Source organism: Meriones unguiculatus, chromosome 4 (genome assembly GCF_030254825.1).
Source record: "Meriones unguiculatus strain TT.TT164.6M chromosome 4, Bangor_MerUng_6.1, whole genome shotgun sequence".
Taxonomy (NCBI): Eukaryota; Metazoa; Chordata; class Mammalia; order Rodentia; family Muridae; genus Meriones; species Meriones unguiculatus.
The window spans coordinates 114,361,046-114,377,890 of record NC_083352.1 but is presented as its reverse complement, the minus strand read 5'-3'; the positions used below and the strand labels follow the sequence as shown (position 1 = coordinate 114,377,890).

General features: G+C 52.0%; 1 protein-coding gene across 3 annotated transcripts in view; it reads left to right on the top strand.

The window, feature by feature from the left end:
- Positions 1-16,845, top strand: part of Slc12a5 (solute carrier family 12 member 5) — a 36,888-nt gene that overhangs the window by 13,613 nt on the left and 6,430 nt on the right. For all 3 annotated transcript variants that reach the window (XM_060382844.1, XM_021638352.2, XM_021638343.2), the window contains exons 4-18: positions 343-489; positions 1,265-1,319; positions 1,802-1,932; positions 4,425-4,666; positions 5,350-5,561; positions 7,530-7,700; positions 7,937-8,035; positions 8,178-8,235; positions 9,575-9,749; positions 10,545-10,663; positions 10,938-11,036; positions 11,995-12,114; positions 12,412-12,516; positions 13,690-13,858; positions 15,903-16,098. In XM_060382844.1, the coding sequence (XP_060238827.1) occupies positions 343-489; positions 1,265-1,319; positions 1,802-1,932; positions 4,425-4,666; positions 5,350-5,561; positions 7,530-7,700; positions 7,937-8,035; positions 8,178-8,235; positions 9,575-9,749; positions 10,545-10,663; positions 10,938-11,036; positions 11,995-12,114; positions 12,412-12,516; positions 13,690-13,858; positions 15,903-16,098 (2,098 nt within the window). The remainder of the gene's footprint in view (positions 1-342; positions 490-1,264; positions 1,320-1,801; positions 1,933-4,424; positions 4,667-5,349; positions 5,562-7,529; positions 7,701-7,936; positions 8,036-8,177; positions 8,236-9,574; positions 9,750-10,544; positions 10,664-10,937; positions 11,037-11,994; positions 12,115-12,411; positions 12,517-13,689; positions 13,859-15,902; positions 16,099-16,845) is intronic.

Below are 16,845 nucleotides of genomic sequence, written 5' to 3'. Positions count from 1 at the left end.
GGAGAGGGAGTTTGGGGGAGGAAAATGGATCTGGATGGAGGGATGAATGATAGGGAAGAAGGAGGGGAGGTAACCGTGTCGGGAGGGGAAGGAATGGGCGATGAAGGCTGGCAATGGAGGTGAGGAGGAAGGAGGTATTTTGAAGGATGCAAGAGGGAGGCGATGGGAGAGGACCTGGAGGCTGGTAGAAAGGAGGAAAAGGATGTAAGAACCAGAGGGAAGAGTGATGAGGGGAGGGGAAACGCAAGGGAGGAGAGGCAGAAAAGGAACAGGGAGGAGGCGTGGGATAGGCAGTTGGCACTGAGTTGGGGGTGCAGAGACTGATGCGGGCCTCTCTGGCAGGCCCCACGCATGGGCACCTTCATGGGCGTGTACCTCCCGTGCCTGCAGAACATCTTTGGCGTCATCCTCTTCCTGCGGCTCACTTGGGTGGTTGGCATCGCAGGCATCATGGAGTCCTTCTGTATGGTCTTCATCTGCTGCTCCTGTGTGAGTGTCCTTCTCCCCCTGCGTGGCGAAGAGGGCTCGGGTTTGGCTGTGGCCTGGGGGTGGGGAGGAAGTGTAAGGCCTGAGCTTTTATATAGAGTCACTACTTACGATCTTTGAGAATAAATTAGGCCTGACTAGTCCTTCCTGAACCTCATAGGCTTCCCTCTGATGGCTGCCAACCAGGTTTCACTTGGGTCTGTGTGTGTGCATGTAATTACACAAGTAGTTCAGATGCATTGATGAGAACGATAAATGAAGAGAAGAAAACAAAATTCAACTTAATTGCATGAGTTAACATTTTGGAAGGTTCTCACACACACACAATGAGATTATGTCTCAAAGATAACTTTCCAACCAGATTCTTCTAGTACACAAGGAAACAAGAATCCAACATTCACTGAACACCAAACTCTTGAGTCTTCACACATAATCTTGAGACCACTCTGGGTGTGAAAATGTCAGTGCCGAGGCTATTGCTCCCATTTTATAGGCTTAAGAAGTGACGTGAACTGTCTCGGGTCATAAGACACCACCTAGGGGCCAAACTGGGGTCACCAGAGTTCTCAGGCACTATAGCTCCTCCCATCTGTGTGGTGAATACAAGGTTATTTTTTTGAGAAGGGCTTGGCATGAGTAGAAATTGGAGCAGACCCAGAGAAAAGCTCAGGAGAGGAGAGCCTGTGGGTTTGGCTAGTTGTGGGGTATGTTGGCTTGGCCACCAGCCAGGACCCTGCTGCCCCCAGCAGCCACCACTCTGATGATCTCTTTCCAACAGACGATGCTCACAGCTATTTCCATGAGCGCGATCGCAACCAATGGTGTGGTGCCTGGTATGTGACTGGGGCCTCTGCGGAGTGGGGGAGGGCCAGGGGTCTGATGATTGACAGAGGGAGCCTGGGCCAGCCTTTGTGGGCCGTCGGGACCCAAGAACCAAGACTGTATTGCAGACCAAGAGCTGGGCTATGATTGTTCATGGGGTAGGTAGGAATGAGCCTGTGGGGATTAGGGAAGGAGGCAGACGCTGATGACTAGGGCAATGGCCACCCTCTCCCTGACTCAGCCTGAGACCCTCTTCTCTGCCATCCTACTTTCTGAGCCGTGACCTCCTTACAGAAGTAATTAGCAACATGGTAGTAATTACTGCCGCAAACTCCATGCAGAGTGGTTGGCGAGGTCTGCCATAGTCTCCTTTCTGGGGCCGCAGCCCGAGGTCTAGAAAAACCTTCTTCTGCCCTCTGTCCCTGAGTCCTGCTCACTGAAGAGCTGTCCAGGGCCCTCTGCCCCTCTCGCTGACACTAGGTTTTCTCTGCAGCTGGTGGCTCCTACTACATGATTTCCAGGTCTCTGGGCCCGGAGTTTGGGGGCGCCGTGGGCCTCTGCTTCTACCTGGGCACTACCTTTGCTGGGGCTATGTACATCCTGGGCACCATCGAGATCCTGCTGGTGAGAAGGGAAGGGGAGGAGGCGTGGGGGCCCGGGTTGCCAGGCACTTGACCAGTGTTCCCTGGACACCTGCTCTAGGCCAGGCCACTGCTTGAGGCCAAAGAGAAGTGGTATGCGGTGTGTCTCGAAAGAGTTCCCAGTGTGGCCGGGGAGACAGGAGCCGATAATTATGTAACACAAACAGCTGTGGTTTCTCAGGCACCCACTGAGTTCTCAGCACAGCACCCGGATCCTTAGAGGTTTAAGCATGATGATGGCGTTTTACAAATGAGGAGTTCCAAAGGGCAGATGGAACACTAGGCTCAAGGTCACGCAGCTACGGGGAAGGTGGCAGAGGCGGGTTAGTAAGGGTTAAAGTGACAGCTGGAATGATGACAGGCCACTGCATTCCAGGGACTGTGCGACACACTCCTCTTCGGACCTTAGTCACAGAGCCCTGATGGATGGTTCTTAGACTGCTAAAGAACCAGGAGGGTAGAGATGAGACATGCGTTAGTAGTGACTGACGGGGAGAGAGTGGGTGTCGATGCTCTTTGAAGGACAGGGCAGCTGCCTTAGGCCTCCTGCTCCTTCTGTTTGGGTGGGTGTGGATGAGGGATCCCCGGTTTAAGGAAAAGGGTGCAGCTTAGTTGGAAGAGCACTCGCCCAGCGTGCCTGGAACCCTGGCATTGCTTCTCAGCACCACATGAACTCTCTACACTTAGAAGGTGGAGGTGGGAGGATAAGAGGTTTGAGATTGCCACCAGCTACCTAGTGAGTTTGAAGCCTGTCAGGGCTACAAGAAACCCTATCACAAGTAAAAGGAAAAGAGAAGAAAAAACAGAGCTAACATTTCCCAACACCCCCTCCCCCATCCTAGGCAAGACCTAAGATTTTCAGATTTTCAGGGTGTTGGGTTTTGTTTGTTTGTTTGTTTGTTTTTGCCCCTCTCATGAATCTGTCATGATGGCCATTTTAGAGAGGAGGAGGGCAAGGTCACAGAGCCTAAGGAACAGGTAGAGGGGGTGAGCCTGCATCCCTCTGGCTTCCAGGGTCTGTGCTTGCCCACCGTCTCCCATGGTCTTAGGGAACCCAAACTAAAGGAGCCAGAGCTTCTGGTTTGGGGACAGGAGGGAAGAAATAAGAGATTGGGGGAAGCCTTGAGGAGTTATTCTGGTGAGAGCACTGTGGACCTCTGTGACGTAAACCTTTTCCAAATGCATTATCCAACAGTTCTGCCCACTGACTGACACTGCAACAATGTTAAAGTAAAGGAGAAAAATGATTCAGTGAAAATCAGAAGCGTTTTAGTGTATATATCTCACACTTCTGTTTTTCTGTATGATAGTTTGTTCTGTCTTTGTAAAACATAAGTCTGTCTATAAATATTTCCTTAAGAACCTAAAAACCCCCTTTATCTATAAATAAAAAGTAACATATACAAAGATGAGCTTTTTAAGTTTAATGTAGACATTTTAGAAAATAAGAATATACAAGAAGTCACTTTTAATTATTCAACAAATGCTTCTGCTTTGTTTGTTTGAGACAGGGTTTCTCTGTGTAGCCCTGGCTCTCCGGGAACTCACTCTGTAGACCAGGCTGGCCTCAAACTCAGAGATCCACCTGCCTCTGTCTCTCAAATGCTGGAATTAAAGATGTGTGCTTCCACACCCAGCTTATTGTTTTCTTAAGACAGGGTATCCTTACAGTCTAGGCTTGTTTGGTACTGGTGATCCTCCTGCCTCAGCCTCCTGAGTGCTCAGATTACAAGTATCCCTGGTACCACTGCTATTTGGATATTCCCACAAATACGTTTACAATCACACTCACACACACAAATGAGTAAATATTTCCACATATAAATTTACAAAAGTGAGGTCCTAAGAGACATTATTATTTTTTTAAATTTGACCTTATTTACCCAACACACTACTGATAGTTTTCTTGAAATGAGATCTTGTTATGTAGCTCAGGCTAATTTCAAATTCTGCCTCAGCCTTCCATAGTGTTGGGATTATAGGTCTGTGGTATCATGCTTGCCATGGATAATTTTTGAGTCAGTCCATGTAAATTCATGCCTTTTCCCCCTTTGTTGCTGGGGATTGAATCCAGGGCTTGTGTTCATATTGAGTGTACTTCTAACCACTGAACCATCCCGCAGTCCTGTGCCATCTTTTTAAATAGCTCTGTAGTTTAAGTAGAACAATAAGAACTTACTTACCCACCCTCTCGGAATAAGCATCTATTTTTCTACCTTTATATCATAGATAATAAAAGTATTAATTATTATTAATAGTTATGATAAGTAATAGCAGTGACGTAACCTTTCCCAGCATCTCTGAGGGGCATTTTGATTGACTGCATCATAGACATTGCAAAAAAGCCCACACCATCTTTAGTCAGTGTCCTGTTAATGGATGCCATTTCTCATCTTGGAGATCATTTCCCTGGGGTGCGTCTCAGCTGGCTTCTCCTGGGTCAGCTGTCTGACTTCCTCTGCTCCTTTCCTGCAGGCTTATCTCTTCCCAGCTATGGCCATCTTCAAGGCAGAAGATGCCAGTGGGGAGGCAGCCGCCATGTTGAACAATATGCGGGTGTATGGCACCTGTGTGCTCACCTGCATGGCCACTGTAGTCTTTGTGGGTGTCAAGTACGTCAACAAGTTTGCCCTGGTCTTCCTGGGTTGTGTCATCCTGTCCATCCTGGCCATCTATGCAGGGGTCATCAAGTCTGCCTTCGACCCACCTAATTTCCCGTGAGTGCTGCCTTTCTGAGTCTACGGTACTGTGTCTCTCATTGGCCCAGCTCAGGCTGCAGAGGAAGGGCCTCCACCGGGCCTCCTCTCTCTTCACCTCTCAGAACTGGAGTGTGTGGGTTGAGAACAACATCCCCTGGGAGGGTAACTATTTCCTGTTTAGGGAAGTTGATTCAGGTTGGGGTGACATTTTTCGGGGGTGGGAAGAAGTTCTCGGAAGTGTGTCAACTGCTTGCTGGTGGGGGACTTGGGAAAGTAAAATAGAAAAGGCTTCTGAAGGAATATACGCTGTGTGGTAGGGAGGCTTCGGGATGGGCCAACCTCCTGGAATGGACAGTCTTGGTTTTTGGCACGTTCTCCAGGGTGGGGAAGAACCCAGAAAAGAGAGCCCAGGGTTCAGGAGCCCTTTCGTTCTCCTTCCTCTAGTACAAAGCACCCTCTCTCTAGTGGCTAAGAGGAAGTAAGGGCCGCTGTCCTCAGTGCTGAACACAGCATTCCCGCCAGCAGACTCGTTTTCCATCTGCATGTTAGAATTGCTTGGGAAACTGTAGCAATTCTGACAGAATCAGAATCTCGGAATGTGAGACCCTGAAATCTGCCTCTTTAAAGCTCTCAGTGGCTCTACTGTGAAATCAGGGAGAGGTCTTGTTCCTCCCGTCTTCCCTGCTCACTTCTCTCCCCAGGATCTGCCTCCTGGGGAACCGCACGCTGTCTCGCCATGGCTTTGATGTCTGTGCCAAGTTGGCTTGGGAAGGAAATGAGACAGTGACCACACGGCTCTGGGGCCTTTTCTGCTCCTCCCGCTTCCTCAACGCCACCTGTGATGAGTACTTCACCCGAAACAATGTCACAGAAATCCAGGGCATTCCTGGTGCTGCCAGTGGTCTCATCAAAGGTCTGGGGGAAGGAAAGGGGCTGGCATCTAGGGAGTAGGGATTGTAGGTTAAGAGGTCAGGATTAGGGGCATCCCTTGGGATTAAGTTCAGTTCAGCAAGCTTTAATTGACCATCTTGTGTAGGCCATGTTTTGTCCTAAGAACTATAGAGAGGTAGAGGCAAAGGTGTGGAATGTGCTTCACTACGACCAAGAAAGAGAGCCAATCTAATAAGTACTCTCTGCCTGCCGAGTAACCAAAACTGCGCTAAAGCTCTGGCCACAGCATATGTAGGTCTCGGAACTTGACCTTAGGGATTTTAGTGGCAGGTAGATATGTTAGTACATAAATTATGATCCACACAGACATGTATTCGTGAACAGAAAACCATGAGGACACAGCATCTGTGTGTATCAGGTGACGACGAGAACAAGGCTTCCCACGCTTGCCAAGGGAGGGTCTGGAGGGCAAATAAGAGACTGTCAGTTATGTAGGGGAACGAGGGATTTACAAAGCAAAGAACAGGTCATTCCATGTGTCTTGGGTGTAATGTACAAAAAAAAAAAAAAAAAAAAAGGAAGACAAGGAATGATACTAAAGAGGCAGACCCCAGAAACCATGCTGAGGAGTTCAGGTTACAACTTGAAGGCAGTGGGGGTGCAGAAGGAGGCAGGAGAAAGATGACTCTGAGAAGCAGTGATGGCTTTAGTGGGAATGGAGTAGGGATTCTAGAGCTGCTCTTCTGCCATGTATGTGTTTGATCATGTCTGTACATACACAGACACACACACACACTTTATTTTATTTTGCACATGTCTGTGTGTACATGCATGTCATGTGTGCATATGGAGGTCATAAGACAACTTGCTGGAGTCTGTTTTCTCCTTCCACCATGTGGGTCCCTGGGATTGAACCCAGATTATCAGGCTTGGCAGCAGGCGCCTTTACTCACTGAGCCACCTTGCTGGTCCCTGGAGATCAAAACTAGAGGGGTTGGCTGGCAGGTGGTGGTGCATGCCTTTAATCAAATCACTCTAGAGGAAGAGGTAGAAGGTTCTCTGTGAGTTTGGGGCCAGCCTGGTCTACAGAGCGAGTTCCAGGACAGCCAAGGATACACAGAGAAATCCTCTCTCAGCAAACAAGCCAAGAGACAGACAAAGAACTGGAGGGCTTGGAGCTGGATAGATGGGTTGGGGATTAAGAGAACTTGCTGCTCTTCCAGAGGACCTGGCTTTGCTTCCCAGCACCCACATGGTGGCTCACAATCATCTATAACTCCAGTTCCAGGGATTCTGAGGACTTCTGGCCTCTGCAGGCACCAGGCACACATGCAGTACACAGACATGCATGCAGACAAAACACCCATGTACACACACACACACACACACACACACACACACACACACCATACACACACAAAGAGAGTGAAAAACCGGAGGACTACCACTAACATTTAGTGTGTAGATGCCATGCTGCCACCTAACACCCTATGGTGCTTTTTGCTAGCTCTCCATAGCAGAGCGCGAGGTGAGGAGCCTGGAGTGAGAAGCAGAGGCTCGCTTGGAAGACATTAATGAGTGGCGATGAGGTGCTTTGAAGCAGGAGAAGGGCGCAGGAACTGTTGAGAGCAGTGGCAGGGTGTTTGAGTTGATTGATACTAGCGTCATTACCAAGATGAGAGATGCAGGAGGAGTTGGGCCTGAGAGCTGATGAGGTCAGCCGGGGACATATGGAGTCAGTCTCAGAGAGGATTCTCTGTGTCTGCCCCACTAGACTGGACAATTTAAGGGCAGAGACTCAGTCCCATTCGGCTCTGAGATCTGTGTTCACACCCTGGCACAAAGCAGGAGTTTGGGAAGTAGTGGGAACGAAAGGCCCGTGGTGGGAGTGAGCATTGGTTAGTGTTGACTTCTTCGCTCCCTTCTCCTCTTGGTCCAAGCCCCGGTCCCAGCTTCTGCTCATCTCCCTGAGTGCCTCATCTTCCCACAGAGAACCTGTGGAGTTCCTACCTGACCAAGGGAGTGATTGTGGAGAGGCGCGGGATGCCCTCCGTGGGCCTGACAGATGGCACCCCTGTTGACATGGACCACCCCTACGTGTTCAGTGATATGACCTCCTACTTTACCCTGCTTGTTGGCATCTACTTCCCCTCAGTCACAGGTGAATGATGGGAACTCGGGAGTGGGTGACAGGAGGGTCAGAGACAAGACCAGGGAGTCCCTAGTTTGATGGCTCTGCCAACTGAGCATCATCCAGGCCCAATGGGAGAGGCAAAGGAATCGGGCTCAAGAAAGATGGCACAAGAGTCAGCATGGCAGGGCGAGGCCCTGGTTTGCCAACTCCAGCACGTGTTTTTTCCTCAGCGGCTGCTCTCTGAACTGCTCTTCTGCCTACAGGGATCATGGCTGGCTCCAACCGGTCCGGAGACCTGCGGGATGCTCAGAAGTCCATCCCTACTGGAACCATCCTGGCCATTGCCACCACCTCCGCTGTCTGTATCCTGCACAGCTGAGCGGTGTCCACCCAGGGTGTGGGGGGACACTGCAGGAGGCAGAGGTTGCTACCTTGTCGGGTGGCTCAGGATGGGTGGCCAGGGGCACCGTCATGCTAGGGATTCTCCTTCACTCTCTGCCACAGACATCAGCTCTGTGGTTCTGTTTGGAGCCTGCATCGAGGGGGTGGTTCTTCGGGACAAGTAAGTAAAGGGACTTGGGTTGGTCTTGTAGGGAGAGGGGTGGGATCAGGAGGAAAGAGGCCTGGTGGGGTTGCTGGGACCTCAGCAAGGGGGACATGGGCGAGAGACCACCATAGTTGCTGGCAAACTCATTTTCCTTTCCTAAATATTTCATCTCTCTTACCACTGCAGCTTAAGAAAGCCAAAAGCTGTCTCCTTTGGTTTGGGATAAGGATACATTTATTTAAGATCTTTTTATTCATTCATTCACCAGTACTTCTGTGTATTGTTCACTGCCTTGAAGGTACTGAGGGAGGCAAAGAGTAACAGGATTTTGTTTGTTTGTTTTAATCCTGAAGGAACCCCGTGGGGTGGTGATCACACTTATAAACAGATTAAGATGCAAAACATGAAGAGAGGTAAAACAGGTGCAGGAGGACACAGGGGGCCCAGTGTGACCTGGTCAAGTAAACAATTCGCAAACAATACTGTTAGTTTTAGGACGGTTCAGATTCCGTTCACCTCCCTCAATCGTAGACCTCCCGTGAGATTGCCAGGGTCCAGCAGTTCCTTTGCCTCAGCTATCCGCCTAGTGTTTGAACGGCTTCGGCAGACACTCCTCTGAGGAAGAGCCGAAGGGCCTTTTGTACGTTGTAATGTGTACCACACCAACCCCAGATCAAAAGCACTTGGCTAAGACTCAGCTCGTGTAGACTTTCCCTGGTCATTGTTTCCTAAACAATACAGCGTGCCGGCCGGGTCCGAGGCACTTCCAGTGTGTTCGGGGTCGTCAGTCGTGAGACAGGGTTCTGAGTTTTCAGGAGAGTGTGTGGCTGCCGGTGGGTACTGTGCCATCTACAGGGAGTGAGCACCGTGGAGTCCGGCATCTTGGGGGCAGTTCTCTCCTTCTGTGTGGTTTGTGGGGTGTAGCAGGCACCCTTCCCTGCATAGCCATTTTGCAGGCCCTTTCCCATTTGTTCTTACGCCGTTAGCACACAATGAAGCCAGAGCCCCCGTTTTACACATGGAGATGCTGCAGTTTCATTGAGCCAAGCTATTTGCTCGGGACCACCATGCTAGCGGTGGACTGTTCGTTAAAATCACACCATACCCCGTACTGGGCAGTTTTCCCATCCTGTCCTTTGCTCTCCGAGTTTGCATGAGGAAAGTTTGTGGAGATTCTCAGTTTACAGCCCAGGAGGGTCAGTGACGTGCTCAAAGCTACGTACATAGGAAGTAGCAAAGATACTTGCTTTTTCTGTCCTTTGACCCCTGTGAAGCCTACAGTCGTCATCGTCCTGCTGGACATCCAGGTGGCATTGTTCAAGCGATGTCACTGTCCCTTTACTGTTTCTTTCAGGTTTGGGGAAGCTGTGAATGGCAACCTGGTGGTGGGTACCCTGGCCTGGCCATCTCCCTGGGTCATTGTCATCGGCTCTTTCTTCTCTACTTGCGGGGCTGGACTACAGAGCCTCACAGGGGCCCCACGCCTGCTCCAGGCCATCTCTCGGGATGGCATAGTGCCCTTCCTGCAGGTCAGTGTGACAGAGCCATCCCACGCAAAAGATTAGTCATTGAGCTGGGCCCCTACCCAGGAGACACTGAACCGGGGCCATCACCAGCCAGCTCCCTCCTGTGTACTGCCCCACGGCTGCCCTAAAAAAAAAAAAAAAGGGAGCTTATTTGGAATTTGGCCTATGATCAGTGGCGTCTCCAAACAGTCTGCTCTCAGGGCAGAAGTACATGGTTCTTCTCCAGCCCAGGGGACAGCTGGGAACTCAGAGAGCCAGTCACGGGCAAAGAAACACTCTCCCCCGCCCCCATGTGGTGCTTAAGGAAAACATTTAAGCCAGGTGATGGTGGGTGCACGCTTTTGATCCCAGCGCTTGGGAGGCAGGTGGATCTCTGTGAGTTCGAGGCCAGCCTGGTCTACAAAAGCAAGTCCAGGACAGCCAGGACTTGATATACAATGAAACCCTGTCTCAAAAAAACAAAAAAGAAAAACAAGAAAGGAAGGAAGGAAGGAAGGAAGGAAGGAAGGAAGGAAGGAAGGAAGGAAAGTCTGTAGAGTATATAGGCACATCTTGCCTAGCCCTCAGGAACTTCTTTCCCTCTGCAGGTCGGTTCAGTGTTATTGAGGTGGGAGGGCAGTGGGGGTGGGTGAGACAGAGAGAGCCTGCTATACACTTGGGTTCCCTAGAGGATGCAGAACACAGCCATCTCCTCAGACCCAGTCACCGGTTATGAGAGTCCCGCCTCTACTCCGCTGGTTCCCAAGATTGGAGGCTTTGGTTTCCTTTGGTCCTCCACGGTGGCTGCTCTGTTCCCAGGTCTTTGGCCATGGCAAAGCCAATGGAGAGCCAACGTGGGCACTGCTGCTGACTGCCTGCATCTGTGAGATCGGCATCCTCATCGCTTCCCTGGACGAGGTCGCTCCCATCCTTTCCATGTGCGTACCCGGCCTGAGGCCTGCCTGCTGACCACACAGCCTCTCTTCCTGGGCTGCCACCTCACCAGCCGCAGGAAGTTCCCCAGTGGTCGCAGAAGCCTGTCCTCACACACGTCAGGGCGTGCTGTGAGGGCTGGCCTGTCAGCACGACTTGACCCTTTCTCTCCCCTCCTCCCACCCCAGCCTCGCTGCTCTCGCCTCAGTGTCCCGTTCTGTCGCGGTTGCTTTCTGTGTCTCCCGCAGCTGTTTCGCCTGAGGTCCTTTTGCATTCTAGGTTCTTCCTGATGTGTTACATGTTTGTGAACCTGGCTTGTGCGGTACAGACACTGCTGAGGACGCCCAACTGGAGACCACGCTTTCGATATTACCACTGGTGGGTGCCCTTTCCCCACCCTCTCCTGCAGACCTGAGGGCCTCAGCCAGGGCGGCCCGTCCTCTCCTGCTTTTTGTATCCAGATAGCTCAAGGAAGGTCATAGAGATGGTCTTCTGGGTACAGGCAGGAATGTGGCACAGTCAGAAACAGCCTCGGTGGCCATCTCTTCCTTGTGCACGGTGTTCAACTTCTTATAATACAGCATGGAGGTTAGAGTCCACCGGACTCAAATTCACAGCCCGACTCACCGCTTCCTGCCTCTGAGAGCTGGGGTTGATGATGGAGCCTCTTTGAACCGGTTTCCTCGGCTGGGAAATGGGCACAGTGGCCACATTCCCTCCTGGGTTCTTGGTGGTCATGTTGGCACCCATTGCAGGGTTTCTGCCCTCAAGGGGCCCACAGACCACTTTAACTTGTTACTCTGTGGTTTTTCTTCTGTGATGGGAAGGACCACGCTCACGCCACACAGGAAAGCCAAGTTCACAGCAGGTGACTGGCCCAGGGGCTCCTGTAAGCCTATGGAATAGCAGACTTTCATGAAGGCCTCCCCGCTTTGGTCTTAGGGCTGGTCTTACTGCTGGCTTCTTTCTGAAAGGTCTCATTTCCAGTGTGTCCATGGACCTGTATCTCAGAAACCATATGAACCCATTTGCCTGGAGCTGACTGGCTGGGTCTAAGGGCCAAAAACTAGATAAGGTAGTGACCTGGGAGCCGGGTGTTGTACAGAGCAGTGGCCTGCTGTGGCTTTTTAGAAAGCTCCATGTCTGCATGGTGCTCAGGGTGACAACAGGGTGACAACAGGGTGACAACAGGGTGACAACAGGGTGGCATTTAGATCAGGATGCCCATGTCTTGCTCAGGCCTTGCCTGCCACCCTAATCTTATTGTGAAAGCCTAGGTGTTAGCATCAGCCCCTGCCAGGAGGGTTCAGGGACAGGGCTCTCTTCCGTTTTCCAGGACTCTCTCTTTCTTGGGCATGAGCCTCTGCCTGGCCCTCATGTTCATTTGCTCCTGGTATTATGCGCTGGTGGCCATGCTCATTGCCGGACTCATCTATAAATACATTGAGTACCGGGGGTAAGTGTCCAGGGGTTGAAGGTGGGCAGGGTGAGGAACAAGTAAAGGGTGAGGGGTGATTGGGTGGTGGCCCAGAGCTGGAATACGGGGGGGGGATGATGGTGAGATGGGGTAGGCATTGAGAAGTGGGCAAGAAAGCGTCTAGCTTTAGGAGTGACTGCAGTGGGACCCGTTACAGCTTGGCTCAGTCAGGAGGTGAGCGTGACACGGGAGACATGACAGTGCCCTGGGACAGTCAGTCCTGCGGGATGTTTCCCCTGCCACTTCTGGTTTCCTGGACTCATGTGCTCTCCTCAGGGCAGAGAAGGAGTGGGGTGACGGGATCCGTGGCCTATCCCTCAGTGCCGCCCGCTATGCTCTCCTACGTCTGGAGGAGGGACCCCCGCACACCAAGAACTGGAGGTGAGTGGTGAGGGTACCTGGTGAGGGGTTCACGGCAGGGATGGCCAGGGAGCAGGGGCTATATTTATCTCTCTAACTTTGTTTGGCTGAGTGGGACCCCTCCTCCCCCAACCCTGTGGTGAACTGAGTACCAGACATTTGTTCTCCAAATCTATTCACCATGGCAGCTTCCTGGCTGCATGTTTGTCGATTTTGATCATTCTGTTACTTGTGAAAAATAATTCTCAAACTCGCGTTGTACTGCAAACTCTCTCCCTGGCTCTGGGGGTGCTGCCAGCTCACAGATCTGTGGAGATGCAGAGAGAGAGAGAGAGAGAGAGAGAGAGAGAGAGAGAGAGAGGCAGATAGATGTCACTTCTGTGGAGTCTGCTCTCTCGCTCTGAGAGTGGTAGGGTCTCCCAGGAGTCTCCAGAAGAATGCCAGTGTTTCTACTGAAGAAGAGGTGGTCTAGGGCATCTAGAATTTTCCCCTTCTGACTCTTGGGCCAGGTACTTCCTAAGTGTCAACAGCGTGCACCGGGCTTGGCATCTGCCTCCCTGGTTTTACCGGGGGGGTCAGGTTGGAAATCTGAATTAGGGACATCTTGCTAACCTGGGCTTCCAGATGCTGGGCTTGGCACTGTCTGTCGATTCCCAAGCGGTCAGTGCAAGGTCCAGCCTAGAATGGGTACTTGGTGAATACTATGAAAGCAATGGAAGAGTTGGAGGAACATGATGCCGAATGCATAAAGAATCGATGGGTAGATGGCTGGAAGGATGGGTGGAAGGCATGAGCGCGCATGGGAGTCTTCTGGGTGAAGAGGTGGATGTGTGAATGAACAGCAGGTGGGTGGATGTGTGGGCGAGTGAGTGAATGCCTGGGAGGTAAATTCATCGGGATATTCTGGATGACTGAAGGATGAAATGGAGGGGTGGGTGGCTGAATGGATGGATGAATGTGGTGGATGGAGAGGTGAGTGGGTGGGGGGATGGATGGAGAGGTGTGGGGGGTGGCTGGAGGGCTCGCTGCTCAGGGAAATGGTCGCTATTGGCTCAGCAAGTTATAGTTGCTAGGGCCCTGGTGCGGGGGCATAGAAGACGAACGGATGAACTGATGTGGGCCACGTGGTGGGAGGGTGGGTGGCTGGGGGTGGGGGTGGACCTCCCAGGTCATGTGGACCTGCACCCTCCTCAGGCCCCAGCTACTGGTGCTGGTGCGCGTGGACCAGGACCAGAACGTGGTGCATCCGCAGCTGCTCTCCTTGACCTCCCAGCTCAAGGCAGGAAAGGGCCTGACCATTGTGGGCTCTGTCCTTGAGGGCACCTTTCTGGAGAACCATCCTCAGGCTCAGCGGGCAGAGGAGGTGAGGAGAGGCTGGGTAGGGTGGGAAGTCAGGGTCTGAAGGGAAGCCGGTCTTAACGTCAGTACACCTGTGGGGTCACAGGGCATTCAGGAGTTTGTCTTGTCCTTAGAAGACAAGCCTGAGGGCCAGTGAGAGAGTGAGAGCCTTAGACTTCAACCTACAGGAGCTGGGGCGATGGCGCAGCAGATCTCTGGTCCCTAGCACCCACATAAAAGCCAGGCACTGGGGATGCGCATCTGTAATTCCAGCACTGAGGGTAGGGAGGGAAGACAAGAGGCTCCCTGGAGCTCATTGGCCAGAAAGGCTAGCCAGTCAGGGAGTTCCATGTTTAATGAGTGACTCCTCAAAAAACGTTAGTGGTTAAAAGAGATAATTGATGTTGACCTCAGGCCTTCACACCCACGCACACACACAACTCAGCCTACGGAACCAAAAGCTGATAGAGCCAGAGGGGCCCGCTTTAAGGGTAAGGAAACAAGGGTAAGGAAACTGAGGTTTAGATGCCAGGGTACCTAAAGACAGAAACTGCTCTTCCTGCTGGAGAGGAAAATCCTTTAAAGTCTTTTCAGATTCAGGGATCTTCAGAGTGTGGTGGCACATGCCTTTAGGGTGGATCTCTGTGAGTTTGAAGCCAGCCTGATCTGCATAGTGAGTTCCAGGAAAGCAAAAGCTAGGTAGAGAGACCCTGTCTCAAAAACAAGACAAAACCCAACCAACCAAAACCAAATTCAGAGATCTTCTAGGAGGAAACCAAGGCCCGGAGAGGAATGGCAGCTTCCTGAAGTCACAAGGCTGGCTGGAAGTCTAGTCAGGATTCGCATATGCCCCTGGCTCTGGGTCACCTGCTTTTTCCACAACCACGAAGGAACATACAGAATGGGCAGCTGTGTAGGCATGAACTACAGGAGGAGTGTCTAGAACACAGTGGGTGGAGGAGGAAGAGGGCTCTACCGGAGACTCAGGCCTGTCTTCCCTCAGAGTTGTAGCCGGGAGAGAGAGAAGAGGGGGCCTAAGGGGGTTAAGGTGAGATGGGAGGGGCACCCCTAATGGCTTGTGACAGTTGCTGTTTCTGCCTCACTGAGCCGTTCACACCGATCTATCAGGACTCAGGGCTGGAGGCCCCTACTGGTCAGAACAACTCAACATGGACTGGTCGAGAGCATGCTGGGTATCAAGCGTTAGGCTAGGCGTAGGGCAGAGCAGGAGACCAAGTGCTAGCCACAGGCCACAGCCGCACACAGAAGGCTCCAACCCCATTAGGCACTGTTGAGTCATTAGGGCTTATGATACAGGGCAGTGTCCTGAGCCCTTTCATGAATCTAGCTGTGTTAATTCTCCTGATTCCTAAGTGGATCTGCCCTGCCATGGGACAATAAGAGTAGAGGTTAGCTGACTTCCCTGAGGCCACAGCCAGGAGGTGTCAGAGATGGAAATTAGCCTCCATTTGTCTGACATCAGGGCAGTGGTTGAGGGCAGAGCCATTGAAATGAGCCCACTTACATTACCAGCCTATCCTTAAGTGGGTTTTAGTTTCTCTGAGCTCGATTTCCTCATTGATAAAATGGGAGCAATGAGAACCCTTACCTCAGTGCAGATCATCTTTTTTTTTTTTAAAAAAAAAAAAAAACTAAGTTGTTACATTGTGTGGCCATGCAGAGCAGCCCAGCTTAACTGTGGTCTAGAAGAACAACTGTGGTCTAGAAGAACAGTGGTGTCTGGTCATTTGAGTCAAGGAGGGCATGTGGGGTGGGGGGTGGGGGGTGGAGAGTGGAGAGCAAAGGACAAGTTGGAGCAGTAGTGGGGGGTGGGGAGGTGCTCATTTGTGATGAGCAGGAACAGGGACCAGAGATGATGGGGCACTAGAGTCAGACAAGATCAGAGCTGAGGTTCAGGAAGATGTGATAGATGCAGAGAGGGACGGAGGGATAAAAAGAAGAGAGGGAGGGAGGGAGGGAGGGAGGGAGGCTGTGAGCCGCAGCCGCAGCCGCAGCCTCAGCCCAGCGTGTCTGAGGCTGGCCCTTATCTATACATATCCTCCCCACAGTCTATCAGGCGCCTGATGGAGGCCGAGAAGGTGAAGGGCTTCTGCCAGGTGGTGATCTCCTCCAACCTCCGTGATGGTGTGTCCCACCTGATCCAGTCTGGGGGCCTTGGAGGGCTCCAGCACAACACAGTGCTGGTGGGCTGGCCTCGAAACTGGCGGCAGAAAGAAGATCACCAGACGTGGAGGAACTTCATCGGTACCGATGCGGTGGGCTCAGGGGTGAAGGGCTGGCCCTGGGATGCTTGGCTTCTGAGGGTTTCCTGAGCACAGCGTGAGCGTGGCTCAGCACATGCAGGTGATGTCACACGTCAGCCTCTGTGTCAGGCCCTGGGAGGAAGACGGGACAGGACAGGGCAGGGCTGCTCCTCACAGTCACTGAGGTCAGGGTCTGTGTCTTGGCTCTAGTCCGTCCTAGATGTATCCAACCAACCAATGCCTACAGAATTTGGTTTTTGTGTGTGGCAGGCAAGTTGGGGCTTTCTCTAATGCTCTCCTGTTCCCGAGTGCTAGGCACTGTCATCTGCATGTTGGTGGGAGACTGAGACATGGAGACACAGGAATTTGCCTGGGTCGCGCAGCTGGGAAGTCATGTTTGAAACAGCCGGAGGCTCCCCTGTTAATGCCAAACAGTTCTGTCTCTTTAATGGACAGAGGGGCTGCACATGGCGGCTTCCTCATAATCAGAAGAGGCTGGGGAGGGGAGGCCTCAGCTGGCAAAGCGCCTATGGTGAAAGAGTGATGATTGAGTTTGAGCCTGGAATCCAGAGGTCCCTAGTGCTGGGGAGGTGGGAACAGGAGCCTTCCTGGGATTCACCTGCCTGCCAGGCAAGCCCCCTCTGTGAGCTCTAGTCCAGCCAGGTCAGCTAAAGCCCCATTCCAAATGAACAAACAAACTAACAAACAGCCCCCCCCTCAACAAAGGGGACTCTTGAGGACCAGGGAA